At 44.2% G+C, this 15,175-nt stretch overlaps 1 protein-coding gene across 4 annotated transcripts in view; it reads right to left on the minus strand.

Annotated features, from left to right (window-relative positions):
- Positions 1-15,175, minus strand: part of ADAM8 (ADAM metallopeptidase domain 8) — a 168,929-nt gene that overhangs the window by 105,070 nt on the left and 48,684 nt on the right. For all 4 annotated transcript variants that reach the window (XM_086921842.1, XM_086921844.1, XM_086921843.1 and 1 more), the window contains exons 5-6: positions 8,343-8,419; positions 1,386-1,575 (exon numbers count right to left, since the gene is read on the minus strand). In XM_086921842.1, the coding sequence (XP_086777968.1) occupies positions 1,386-1,575; positions 8,343-8,419 (267 nt within the window). The remainder of the gene's footprint in view (positions 1-1,385; positions 1,576-8,342; positions 8,420-15,175) is intronic.

Genomic DNA, 15,175 nt, shown 5'->3' on the forward strand with positions numbered 1-15,175 from the left:
CGAAAAGAGGCGTGTTGTTATATATGCTGATGCGCACAGCACTATAGTGAGGTTTGTAGGCGCATCTACGTATCACTAGTGCTGGTGTATTGGCTGCCTGGGAGCCTTCCACATTTCTTTTCTCTTTTTAGGTCGAGACTCGTGCAGCGTGCATGCGCTGCTCTAGGAAATCGACCTCTTGTAATCACTTCAGCTTTTGAAGAAAGTGTGGTGCTCACAGTCGAATTGCTGCTGCCTGTTGAACTGCGAGGATCGCCTTCGACCTTTGTATAACCAGGACCGCCGTTTTAAGTGAATTTCGTTTAAAAGTGATAGAGGGCCTGCAAATCGCTTAAATACACAGAAAACTGAAGTATAGACTATCTGTGCGTTTTCATCAGCAGCGCCACTTCTAAAGTCACACAGGGAGATATAAAATCAGTCGATTCCTGTCTGTACAGATGATTGCACTCATCGCTACCATCTACTTGAATTTGAGGCCCATTAAAACTCCATGAGCTTCATTTATCTATAAGAAAGGGCATTCATGATTTGATTTGTCTGTCCTGAGGATGGTCTCCGTAACGCAAGTCTAGAGACCGAAACGTCGACTGCGCTTATTCCACTGCTTTTAATGATATAACTTGTAAATAGGTGGATAAGCTACAACAATTGCTGCAAATAGGCTGTTTTATTGATATTTTTCCTATTGTAGCTTTTGCAACAAATGGTATACCCATGTATATTTTATTTTTGTTTTGTGAATAATTAAAACAAACAGAACTTTTCCATACACCCTGCTATTGCTCTCTCTCTTTATTACCGTTTGGTATTAGCTCTATCTGTTTCAAAAACTTTGTCTGACACAAATTGTGCATTAGTGGTGTCAAATGCTTAGGACCACAAAATAATATATAATTTTGAATACTCTACAGTTTAACAAAACCCTTGACGGCACAATTACCCTTTCATGGTTTCTATGAGTGTCAGTTGGAATGAGCGGAGCTGAGCATCAGGACGGTGTTCCCGGTGGGGCATACTTACCATCTTACTTGTAACTGTAACTGAGTCTGAATAGACCTGTTCTTATAGTCTACACTACTGGCTACTGGACTGATTACCTACAAGGGACTTACTTTGTTTACAAGAGTGATGACCATGGTGAACCCCCCCAGAGCCCCATCAGAGGTCCTCTTCACAAGCCAGCTTTCCCAGAGGTGATCCCAGCAGTACCTGAACAATCCCCAGGTATAGCGTGGGATTTGCAGGTCATTGTGGTTGGCCACAAGACGGACCACAAGATGGCCACAAGACCCACAGGCAGGATTCTCAACGATGAATAGGTTTTACATTCTGGTAGAAGCTGTATCTGACCGAGGAGTGCCTCACAACAGGAGATACCTTACCCAGTGGACGGGGTTTATCATGGCTGCCGCTCGAGGCCCGTAGTCGTAGACGGTACCGTTGGATGCTCCACAGGTTGCACGTTTTAATCGCAGGTGTTCATATCTGTATACCGCGTGGGCCCCCTGATCACCATCCACACCAGACAGCGGCTCTATCAAGTAGGCCTGGGCCTCTGTTTGAAAGAACCCCCTGCAGAAAAATATAAGTGGAGAGGCAATCAGATACAGAGACAATAGGAGACACTGACACACTTAACATAAGTACTCACTCAAGCATCCATTGACATTGAACATCTCGCACCGAACACATGCACAGACCCTGCCGGGGGACCAAAGAGCGGGACATACCTGCCTGAAAGCATGTGGATCTGACCCAGCTTTAATGGTGAACTAAGGGGAGGAAACCACTCGTCTAACCAGAAGGTTTCATCATAATCACAGAGCATGCAGCTTCTTCTAAAATAGACAACAGCAATAGAAAGCTCAAAGTTCTTCCAATCTCCTTATTTCTTATGAATACATCTTAAAAAGGATATAAATGCATAGAATCCCTGGCGGTGAAAGGGTTAAAACAACCATTGCTGCCTTTATGGTAAACAGTACATGAGACAGTGAGCCATGCCCTGATAGATTACAGGCATATCCAAGGAGAGGGAAGAGAGGGAAAGGAAAGAGGGGGCAGGCACGAAGCAGAGTGAGAGTAAGAGGTAGGTGGAAAGGGGGAGGAAGAGAGGTGATGAGAATCAGGAGGAGGACAAATGTGAAACTGTAGCATGATTTGCCCTTCCCTCTGCCTGTGGTGACAGCTAATAATCATCATTCGTGTTTGACTCATCTCAGCTCCGCAGACTGCTATTACTGTACATCTAACTCGCGGAGCAGACTCGTGGAATATGCTTATAGCCTGGACTTGCAGTCTATTTCCAGGGAATGGACTGATTCAGGGGATAGTCTTAGTCACGTGAAAGCGCCCTTTGTGGCCTAGAGGGATCGGCCCAGAAAATGGCTGCAGGCTACGGACAGAGCACAGGCTTCCCAACATGGCGCCACATGCCTTACCCAGCAGGCTTTGGGTGTACAGGGCCTGCACGTGGAGAAGGCCTGGGTCTACGACTCCTCGCATCACCACAGCGTGTGCAGAGCATCCATTGTGGCCAAGCAGAGGGGGTGCAGAGCATTGCCATAGGCTGCACTCCTTTTCAACACAGGCTATATAGCAGGCTCTGGGTGCATATCAACTGGTCCTAGAGTATTCTTGAGGGCTGTGGCCTGGATCGAAGGTTCCTTGTGTGAGCAAAGTTTGTGCAGGGCCCACGTTGTGGCCAGAGGGAGCAAAAGTGCTTAATTTGAGCAGGTGGTTTCCAGTGCACGGCACCAGCACTTAATTGTCAGTCTGCCACAAGGTGGCGCTGTTTGGCTAATTTAGAGATAACCACAACAACAGTTAATTATTAATTCAATATACATACAAATAATACTATTATCTGCCCCCCCCAAGCCATTCTTATAGCTTTGGGGGCCTGAAATAATCTGAATGATCACACTTGTAGGAATTTGATGGTTAGCAGTTGTGTTATTAATATCATTGGCAGTGGTGGCAGGGCCAATGTGGTGCAAGCAGCAGTGGCTTCCTGACGAGAGCCCTGGCACTTTTTTTATTTTGATAAATTAAGCACTGGGGAGCAGTTGCGGCCAAACTTTATACCAGTGGCACTGTTCTCACAAACATGGGTAGACCATAAACACATTTTATTTCAATTGTGTCTTGATCAGCCCATCCAATGTGATGCAGATCGACCCAATGCAATGGGTTCTATTAGACCAGTCATGGCATGTGTTATGAATCATGAATCATGATCAGAAGTCACAGATGAGCATTCAGTGGATGACTGGCAGTCTATACCACAGCACGAGTGAGCATGGCCTGCAGGCGCTGATGGAAGGGATGGAATACATACACAATTTTAATTTGATACATAGGCCCCCATTATGTGTAGCCTCCGTTGATACCAGCACCATTTGAATTATGAGATCCGGGAGAACACCCCAGATCATTTTACTTTCACTTGGAGATTTCGGCTGCTGAAAAGGACCAAAATATCCGCATGGCAATATGGAGGATAATATGGAATTGACTAGGGAATTGGACTCAGAATTATTGATTCCATCGGCAGTTTCTCATTTCTTGGTTGACCGTTGGGGTCCAATTTGTAACGGTCGGGATTTTTCCCAAAAGCGAAGTTACTGGTACCCTCAATATCAGTACCTCCGGGGGTGGTAAAATCTGACCTATTTCCTGGCCACTCATAATAAGGGCCAAAGGGTTGCTGCTCACACAAATACTTGCCTGCCCAGTGCTGCGCACGACCGTTGACCGACGCAGCCCTGCCCAGTCTTTTGAACTCCCGCACCGCAGCAAAATTCACGCCGCGGTTAAGGAGTTAAATGGAATGAATAATTCTGCACTTTGGGAAGGCCAGCTTGCATCCAGAACATAAAAACTGTGTCTGATGAACAGGGCTGAAGACAAACCCACAGGCCGCACAAAAAGCCCACTGGGATTAGCAGGTCCAGTTTAAGGATTTTGGGGTCCATTGGGCAATAGTATTTTGGGGACCCTTCTTTCAAACAGTTTGGAATTGATGATCCAGTTTCAGCTCTTTCAGGGCCGCTTTGGGCAGGTCCCTGGCACATTGATAGACACATTGGTCCAAATTCTAAATATGTTTCCATCTAATGTCCAGGGCCAGTGGCCTGGGTTTCAATATTGTAACACAGCAGCAGTTCACTAATATCACTGCAGGTAATCTCTGTGACCCTCTCCCGTTTCTAATATGTGGTGTCCTTTTTCGATCTAAAAGGAACCTTTTTATGGACACTGCATGGTGTTGAAAAACTTAAACACAATATTTCTCTGCAAAATGTCTGTACTAGACTCCCACAGGCTACCCATATATTAACAATGAATTTAAGGAAAACATGATTTGAAACCATCTATGTTTAAGAATGATTCAAATTCATCAGGGCAGAACTGTCTTCCAGTGGTAGCTGGTGGCATTTGAAAGTAAAAAGGGAAAGGAGAGGTAAAGAGAAGAGGGAGCGAATGATGTAGATAGATAGATAGATAGATAGATAGATAGATAGATAGATAGATAGATAGATAGATAGATAGATAGATAGATAGATAGATAGATAGATAGATAGATAGATAGATAGATAGATAGATAGATAGATAGATAGATAGATAGATAGACGGGGACAAGAAAGATGAGCAGAAAGAGCGACGGAAAGGCATAGGCCAACAGGAAGACATAGATAGACTTAGTTGGGGTGAGGTACCCATATTAAGAGATGAATTCATGCCATACACTAATTATTTTCACTAAACCGAACCCACTGAAGGAGGTTCTGGCTTGCTCGCTCGCTCGCCGCAGTGAAATACGACAATTGTTTTACGCCTCCTCACTTTCAAATGTCACCAGCCGCCACTGCTGGCACATATTTCTCAAGGAACTATTTTTTATAAGGAAAATGTCCAATCGGAAACTGGTAACGGGCCAGTTACTTACAGTTGAGACTGGGGAGAGAGGTGACACAGAGGATGTAAGATTTCCATTTTCTGTAATTAGCAAATTATGTAACTATAAACTATATCATGCCTACCATGGCCTCAATAGGTGTTAATGCTATGTCGTAGGAAAGTAGAAGTGGATTATGCACGCGGGACTGAGACCCATCTGATGCACCTGATATTGCTAAACGGTGCCTTATGGACATGTAGACTGTAACGTGGTTAGAAAGAGGGAGGAAAAAAGCGTCATTTATTTTCACTAACCCGGTAGCCACTGAGCACGGCAGTACAAGGCCAATGCAGCAAAAGTACTGCAGCCGCCTGGCTGTAATATTAATCATACATAATAGTTGTGATGCCCTTTCGCCCCCTTGAGTGGCGCCAGGGCGACGCAAATTTAGGGGGCCACGCGGCGTGGTATGTATCGAGCCGCCTTCGTGGATACAAGCATGATATTTAGAGCGGACACTGCTGGTTGAGGGCCCATCTGTGGGCTTGGAACTGCTTTCCACAGTAATTAGTGCAACCATTTGTGGACATTATTTTGCCGGGACTCTGACACCCATAATGCTTTGCCGCGGTCATAAGACCAGCCCATATGGGGCGTTGAAATTGGCATTATGAAGGAGAACTGAGACCGGTGCCGCACGTAACCATTCCAGCTATGGCCTCTGAGGAAGGAAGGTTGACTTCTGAAACGCGTCAGGCGTGATGTGGGAATAGCTGTTATAGAAAGCAGCAGGCAGGAGTCTGCTCATACCCGGAATAAAGGCTTGCCACCACTTGCTTGTGTCTGAGTGCTGCTCTATCGTGTGGGCAAATTAGAGCGTGAATAAATATATATATATATATATATATATATATATATATATATATATATATATATATATATATATATATATATATATATATATATATATAAAATTCAGATCCTGAAGTGGAGCAACTTGAGGCAACACGGAAAACAGGTACAGACCACTCGAGCGCTTCAAAGTGAACAGTGCTTTATTTCTCCGTATCTGGCAGCATGACGCGTTTCGACCAGGGGAACCCGGTCTTGATCACATGAAACATATATATATTACAAGAAATGAGTCGCCTTGTGGCCACTGTAGAATTCTTTGCTGCACAAAAAAGAGAAATGCATATGGGGATGTGCTGATAGGGCAACATAGGCTACAAGGTACCGGCTAGGGCATGAAACTAGCTCTGGTCTCATCAGATCAGATTCATGATGATCCAAACGGACTCATATAATTCTCAAGGACAGAGAGCCCTTATCACCTTATTCAAAGTATTGTGGCCAGCCTAATAGGCTCTCAAAGTCCCTGCCTGCCACTGCAGTTTCTACATTGCACTAGTGCGTAAATCATCACTGTCATGCCATACCCCAGATTTCTCTTGTGCGTAGAGCACCATCATGATCCTAGACACACAATGGCCTGAGGTATAGGGAACTACTGAAATGGAAGCTTCTCTATTGCCCGGTTTATACACCACCATTGACAATTATACCAGAATCCACATGGCTCAAGTACGTACTGCAGCACCATCATGACAGAACCCCACTGAGTATATATCTACTGCAAACACTGTAGTACACAAAACCAAGCTGATCGGTAATGTATAGTCCCATTGTCAACATGCCTCCCACCCCAGCTGTAGTTTCCTTTTATTTTTCTTCTCTCCTCATCTTCTTTTTCTTAGGGTCTGAGATACAAAGGCATCATGGCCTGCCAGGCTGGAGAGGCACACTCTTACAACAACAGAAGGGGCTGCCTAAATATGATTGGCCGAAGAGCCAGCAGGTTAGCAGGCTGCTGCAGAGGCACAGTGAAGCCTCTGAGTCATTCCTCTCTAGTGCAGTGATTGCACTTTAACCCCTTGCATGAGGGGCTCATTCCCCCGCTGTGCTGGGGGGAGAGGGGGCGCGCACATAGCCCCCATGCTCATGACGAGCTCAGCTCGTCATGAGCCACGGTGCTTGTGTGCTCATGACGAGTTGAGCTCGTCATGACCACACCCGTTTGTGTAGAATGTTCGCACAGCAGGGGAATTAGCCCAGCGTGCGAGCGTTCCAACGGTCATGACGAGCTCAGCTCGTCATGAGCACACGAGCACCGTGGCTCATGACGAGCTAAGCTCGTCATGAGCGTTCAGGGGTTAACTCCTTCAGGGATGTAAAACAGGCCTTCTGCTTTAGCCCCTGCTTTCCTGCTGCGGTTACTGACAGACACGCCATACTACACACTTGACCATCCCTATGCAAGAGTGAAGGAGGTTCAACCTTAAGTGCATCCTCCAAAAACTGCAAAACACAGAAAAAAACACTTCAAGGTGCTAAAACCAAAATGAACCCATTCTGTTTTTTGGCTTATCCAAGATGTGGGTCATCAAAAAATTTTTGAGAGGTCATCTCATCCTCAACTTATAGAGACATGCTTCATCATTTGACAACCTCTCCCAATGGGGTAGGAATAGTGCCACCCTGGGCGAGGAAAGCTAGTCTATCCTTGGAAGTTCTTATAAATCTATGCTCAGGAGAAATACACTGAGGTCATTTTTTTTAGAGGTGAGAAAAAGTATAAAATATACCAAGGGGTATACTCAAGATATTCTTTATTCTGTGAGCACCACTGGTATGTTTAAAACCACACACAAAAAAATCGGCCATATAGTCAAATACAGCGAATTGCCGGACCTATGATCTATAATTACCAACATGCTTCGACCACTATATAGGCCTAAGAAGGTCTAGGGTCTTCTTCAGGCTAATGTAATCTAAGGCAATGGTGTACATTTAGACCATGCAGTCAGTCAATCAATTGTACCCTACCAGTCCCTCTGTAAGGTCTGTAGAACCCTAGTCATACTAAACTACAGCCTCCATGGCAAAGAATGGGGGACACCGCCTCCATTGTCGCACATTCGTCAGAAGGCCGGCGTGGTAATTGCACCTATCGGGCCCCCTGAACTGCTGTAATGTGGAACACTACACACTTGCACCTGCATTGTTTTACAGCATGCCTGTTTTCCAGCCATTGGAGCTACAAGCTACCTGTGCTACTTCGAGTAAGAGTGGCAAGCTGGCCAGTCAACCATGTTGGAGTGGACATGGGGCTGCAGCAAGAATGGTGCCATGGTCCCTTCAGATCTTGATAATTGCAGTCCATTCAACTTTGAAAGCAGCCCTCTAGAGTGCAGCTTACTGAGAAATGTAACAGTGCATGGATGGTTCAAGGATTGAGGGTAGGAACAGTAGGCAGATGTGGAAGGGAGACATGAGAAGAGGTAGGGAGCAGGAAGAGAAGATAAGAAGGAGCTAGGGAGTAGAGAAGGGTTCACATAGTATAGGCAGGAATTAGTAACAGGGAGAGGAACCGTACCTGAGTCCTGAGCAGGTGCTGATGCTGACAGAGGAACCTTCAATTCCAAGCACAGATCCATGATAGAAGCAATGATCCTGCAGCAAAGAGATACATGTCAGTAGGGCTTCTTACATCAATTTAGAAAAGCAACCAATCAGAAGCTCAAATAGCTAGGGAACTGCAGATCACATTACACTTGACACTAAATTATTGCCATTCATACTGGGTAGGTTGTGAGGTCACAACACCTACACCTCCTTATGGAACAAATCCACAAGCATAACCCACAACTTTCAAACCACCCACTCACATTAATGGGTTTGGGAACGAAATGCCTTACTGGAGAACCTTCACTGGCGGCAAAGTCATCACTGGTAGATGTCTGTACAAAGCACCAAGGTGCCAGGTAATTGGCATAACGCCAGGAGTCTCTGGGGGATACAGCCCCAAATCACTGTTTGTTCCAGACTACGCTCCCTTCTTCAGTCGTACAGACTATCCTGCAATGCCTCACCACTTTGTTGAAAGTTTTCTGGGCTAAATGTGGCTTCTGCAGGAAGACTCCCAGAGCTCTTGTGACATCTCATTCTAGATCCAGTGACAGATGTACAAAACACATTTGCAGTCACAAAGAGCACAGGGGGTGACCACAAAGAGTGTTTTGAAATGTGCAAAATTCCTTCTACGGGAAAATAATTTTTTTTCCAACTCGCAAAATGGGGTTTTTGTGACCTATTACAATTAGCAAAAAGAAAGGGCATCCCTCTGCTATTTTGGAATCGCAATGGAATGTATGCTTTGTTACTAGGTCAACTACAGTTTGAAACCATTGGCCAGATATGAACACCTCATAGGGGGTGGCATTTGATTCTTTAAAGGCAGGCAATCACTGGGGGACATATTTCTCCTTGAGAATCATGTTAGGCAGGGGCGGCTCAACCGTAAGAGCAGTGACCCGTCACTACAAATCATTTTAATTTATCTTAGCTTTGATTAGTATAGTGTGCGGGTCAAGGCATTGTGGAGGAGGGGTGTAGCGGTGACATCATTGTTTATGGCAATGAGGGGAGCCTGTTTCTGCCGTGCAATTGAAGTACGCATGTCAATCTGACCGATGCCTTTTTAACGGCCAGCCTGACATGCGTACTTTACATCTCAGAGGTTGGACTGTATGCAAGGCTGGTGGAGTGCAATGATTGCAGCCCCTTAGTCTCCAGTGGAGCGTTTTGTTACCATGCCCTTGCCAGTCACAAGGCTTCCCTCATGCTCTTTACAATAGTAACCAGAATGAGAGCAGTCTTAGCATTGGTGGGGATAAATTCTGTGGTGCGCAGCAAGTCCTCGCACAATGCGGTAAAGAGCTGCAAGCTGCTTGTACTTCAGTCTGCCTGCAGTTTGGCCAGAGGAAAGATCCAGATAAATCCTGTAGAGAGAACAATTAATTAGTCCCTACATGTGGGTGCTCAGTCCCCGGACCTCTCACTTATTCAATTGATCATTCAGGAGTCTCCCCCAAGTTGATTTTCAAACATGAGTTTATATTTTTCATATACATAAAAAAACATCCAAAGACTAGAAATAACAGTGATGCAATAATCATCAATATTTCAAGGTTCCTTCCTACCCATACAATCTAATAACCGTTGCGAAAAAAACAACAATTCATACGCAATCCGTGTGGGATATAGTCTCGTACACACTTAGGAGGGTAACTTTCAACCTCCACACTGTCCAAAAAAGTGTGTTTCCAGATGTCTTGTATATAGCTTGTAATCAGTCGGACTCCTCCAATTCATAAAGTCGACGCGTTTCAGCCAACTCAATCAGGCCTCATCGGGACATGGGCAAAAAGTATGCCTACAAAATAATGCACTGACATGAGTACTACACATCTTCCCCTTTGTACCTCCTCATGCCCTATCTCACGTGCAAGTGCCAATGCTACCCCTAAACAATGGAAATAAGAAACACAAAAATTAATAAAATGATAGAATCAAAAATTGATGTTAGAAACAGAACCTCGTGCTGTAAATCGCGCCTTGTTGGATAGACACAAAAACCATAAAGCCACCACCGATGTGCAAATACTCTCCCTCTTATTTATCAAGTGCTATAATGCCCATGAACCCAAAGTAATGGTGGTTGAAAGCAGGTGCCAAATAGTACAATGCTCCTAGTCTCAAAATAAAGCGGAGCTCGTACTTACAAGCGAGCATTGGGCCATGAACGACGCCCGACCAGGCGGAGAACCGCCTCCACACTACTTGTCGCCAAACAAGGAAGCAGAAATCCCAATCTTGCTGACAGGAATATCAAATAGTCTGAGAAGCTCATTATGCAGCTCTTAAGATTTAATGGAAAAGCGCAACTGGATTAATTAATTGGATCAAAGCACCCTTTTGAGGTTCGAAAAGAGAAAAGCGCGAGATTAAGCAAGTTGAGTATTTCCTGCTATAACACAGTGGGAGTGTGAAGGATTCCGAAAAAACACGGAAGGGTGTTAAGAAAGAGTCATTAGAAAGAATTGGAACATACCCCGGAAGTGTTTTTTGATACCCGAGTGCTTCCTGTGGACAACAATTTAACAAATGATTGTTGTTACAAAGTTAATGTCCGGAAAAAGGTGTTTTTTTATTGAATATCATCCACTGAAACGTCACGTCGACAATTACATGTTTTTAAATTCCGGTGGCCACAGGCCAGATTCGAATATGTCACTTTTGTATTGTTTGTTTGATTCTTTGATAATATGTGTTTTTAACTTATATGTATAGGTTGTCGAATTGTATTTATACAGAAATTGATAACTGGAGGTGAACACCGGAAAATATAAGGCCCCACTTTTAATTTGGGATTATATTTTTTTAAGATGACATTGTTTTAAGATTTTAATAGTGTTTTTGTATGAATACCAAAACAGCAATAAAGTAAACATTGGCACATGGGAATGGGTTCAGTATTTAGTCCGCGGACGGTTCAAAGACTGTATAGAATAGTGAATAGTGTGTGAGGGATCTCATCAGGCACTTGGGGGATACCATTTTGTTGTTTTGTGATTAGGGCAAACCCCTGTGGTTTATTTATATATGCAATTGGGCCCAGAGCAGGTGGGCAGGCCTTGGCTCTCACTGCCTGTTACTTCCTTTCATCAGATTATAGTTCTTCAAAGTCGCAGTGAGCTCATTTTTGTTTTGCAAAGAGAAACATGTGTGGTATATTCTTTCAGTTAGAGGCGATCTGCCTACCAATGATATTTTTTTTTATAATATCTGTCACTAATTAAATTGTCGTATGGGTATGATTGAAATCGTACTTGCAAACGCTGTCTAAGGTGGTGTAGACATTATTTCTTCAATAAAGAAATTATTCTCTACATAAATGGTGAAAGATGCATATGTTCACTGTGGATGTTAATGTGTAAAAATGACATAATAAAGAGTTAATACTGTCACAAAATGTGCTGCATTACATCACATAAGTTGCCTTTTTCTGCCACATAATTTGGTCCTTCCTTGACACATAATTCCAGTGACCCTTCAACTAACATAAAACCAGAAATATATTAGATCTTAGATCTTCCTAACTGCAAGGTTTGTTGGTCCACACCATGGACTCAGTCTGGCCATGGGGCAGTCAGCAGCCACAAGTCATAGTTGGACTCGTTTTCCTTGATTGACATAGGGTCAATGGCACCCTTGCTATCAGGGCCGGACTGGCTGTAGCGGCATTGGGCAATTCCCTGGGAGGCTGGAAGGCTGGGGGGCTGTTTTTGATACTGGGGACCGGTTTTGCAGTGGTGCTGCTAAATTGGGCCCAGTAACAAAAGCAGCAGGGGGGCTGGTCCGTCAGCATTAACAGGGCTGCTTTGGGTTCCCAGTCCAGCCTGCTTGCTATGCCACTGGATAGCCACCACAAGCTTGAATTCAGTCACACTCACCTGCTCCTTGCAAGTCAAGAACGACGTTTATGCATCACCAAAGGTAGCATCTGCCCTCTAATGGACAAGGGTTGCTTACATTTTTTTTCCTGGTTTGGTAAGCAATCACAAGGATGGTTGTCTGCATGTCACTAACCCTGCATTCATAGCCACTCAGATAGCGTCACAAATTGCAAATTGTCTATCTGATATTTGTTAGGCTGGTCATTTTGTGAACCCTTGCAAATATAAAACTTGCATACCAGTTGGTATACAAACTGCAAATCTTGGTTTTTGAATGGCCCTTCGTGTATTGAGATGCTTTTTCTACATCCCAGCCAACTAGTTCCAAATCCAAATGTGAAAAAAGGAGGATTGCTAAAATAAAGAAAAAAAAAAGCACCACTAAACTGCAGTACAATGGTCAACAAACATACTTCAGCATGGTAGGATCAAACCTTTTTTATACTATAAAGGAAACTGAAGGTGATGGGCATATGGGGGTGAAGTGTGACATAAAAGCTAGCGGAACATTCTATTTTATATTTTTAAAGTGGGTGACTTCCTCATTATGCATTGATTGGAATTGATCATCTGCGATAGTCTCACATACAATCTTAGTATTATCGGCGAGTCCACACTGCCAGCAAATAAACTGTGGACAAAGCATGGAATAGGTGCAAATACCTACCACTCTCCTCCTGCACTTTCTGTGACCTAGTCCTATAGCTCCAGCTCCCTTTGCAAAAGCAACCAATGAGAGGCCAGATCACCCTTGACATGCTGTTCACTCAAAGCCAACCAATGAGAGATCACTAGATCCAAAATCACATCCAGCATTGGTCAAAGTTAACAGCACTACAGTCAGGCGCTGATTACAACCTTGTATGACTCCGCCTTGTCCGTCCCTTCGCTAAGATTCTCATGTTTTGATCTGAAATGCTATAGGCTGCAAAGTAGGTTCAAGGCTTACTTTATAGGGGTCTTGCCATGAAGACTCCCCCAAGGCCCCAAAGAGTAGCATCAGTCACCAAATGAATATCCAGTGCTCTTTCTAGGTTCTAGGGAATGTGGTTTTGGTCACGGTTCTATGTGACTCAATTTCTGTTGACAGATGAGTCCAAGCTTGACTGGAGGCTGGCATTTAAATGTGGATATCCTTTGGCCTGTTGCTGCGCCTTTAAGGCCCATCACAACTTGAAGGTTCAAAAACATAAACCTGCATTCCCGGTTCTAACTTTATTAGCAAGCACTTGTTACTTGTATACACTGTGACTTGGGAGCTTGAGTGCTCGCTAGCCCTTCGCCCTGAAGACAAGTCGAGCACTGGATGGCAAGAGTTCCATGTGGCCTGGAGTACCAGCTCCATGGCTTTTTGTTGAGCAAAGGAACAATGGATTTAACCTAGATCTATTGACTGGGGGTGAATGTTTGATTTTCTCTGCATTCAGTCCATCATCTGTTTGTCTGTTGCTTTCTTGCCCTAAGTGCGCCGGGCATGCCCGGACGTGGGTCCGAGGCTCAATGTGCCACTGGACTCAAGCTAGCCTGGCTGATGAGGGGTGATGCCCCGAGACCGGCCCCAGGATGCTTGTTTCTGGTCCAGGGAGGACCTGGCTTGGAAGTGTAGTCTGGACTGTTCCCATGTAGCAAGGGTTAAGACTGATTTCTTTAAGGCTGGGTCTAAACTGGGGTGGCCTGGTGAGCAAAAGAACAATGGATTTAACCCAGATTTATTGACTGGGGGTGAATGTTTGACTTGCTCTGCATTCCGTTCATCATCGGTGTGTCTTTTGCTTCCATGGTTTTTGTGGGCAGAGATGTTATGGAAGCGGGTAATCAATGCTAATTGGATTTACTAAGTAAAAAGCCACCAGCCTTCATCAATCATTGGTGGAGCCCAGTCAGGGATGCCACGCAGTGGAATTGGATTTAGAAGATAAGGCGTAGAAAAGGCTTTCCTTCCTTGTGGCATAGTTTGATTTTAATTTGCTATTATTTCTAAGAAAAAGTACTTCTTTGTAAGCCAGACGGTTGAGTGGGAGTAGCTGACAGTTGCCGGTGGAAATACTGCATTAAAACTTGGCTGTTCGTGCAGAGACATATTGGTCGCCAGCTGTCTGTCTGTCTCGTTCTCTGAGACTACATTCTAAATACCACCAATGTAAAAAGCTAACTGAGGAACCTTCTATGCATATCTCACTGACTGCCTCCTGGGCAAGCTGAAGGCTTACAGACTGGCCTGCGCCCCTTCTACTGGACTTACTTTAAATGTTACCTCTAACTCTGAATTTCTATGGTCCGCGTTAATGTTTACTTTTCACTGATTATAGCTAACAAAGATGTGGGGTTTTTCTTTAGGTCTTACTTTTCGTGTTCAGAACGTTTTCGACAGCATGCTACTTTAATACATCTTTCGTCGCGATATAATACTTGTACACAATTATCATGGCCATTGACACCCCAAACATTCTGGTTAGGTTTTTATTTATTTTAAGAACAATCTTCTGTTTTTTTAATTTGCAAGTCTGGAAATTTGTGCTACCAAAAGGAGAGAGAACAGAATCTTTTTAAATCAAGAGTTTCCATTTTTGTGCGCGATTGCCTCACCCTTTTCTTGGAGGGTGAGGGTAAGCCTCACAGAATCTCTAGAATAAAAGTGAAATTCATGAGAAGTTGGTGGGTCCAGAACAGCCGCGGCCGGCAGGGGAAACATCCTTTACAACAGAACCGTTACAACGCGGTACCGTTACAACGCAGGATTTACAGCGAAAGTCGTTACAACGACTTTCGCTGGAGGGCGCTCTAGGATAGGGGATAGTTTAATTTACTATCCAACACCTTCCCTACTATCCACGGGGATTGGAGTTGGAATAGTAAATTAAACTATTCACTATCATGGACCTTAACAGGTAAGTAAACATATAAATAAATG

Source organism: Lissotriton vulgaris, chromosome 5 (assembly GCF_964263255.1).
Source record: "Lissotriton vulgaris chromosome 5, aLisVul1.2, whole genome shotgun sequence".
In the NCBI taxonomy this organism is placed as follows: domain Eukaryota; kingdom Metazoa; phylum Chordata; class Amphibia; order Caudata; family Salamandridae; genus Lissotriton; species Lissotriton vulgaris.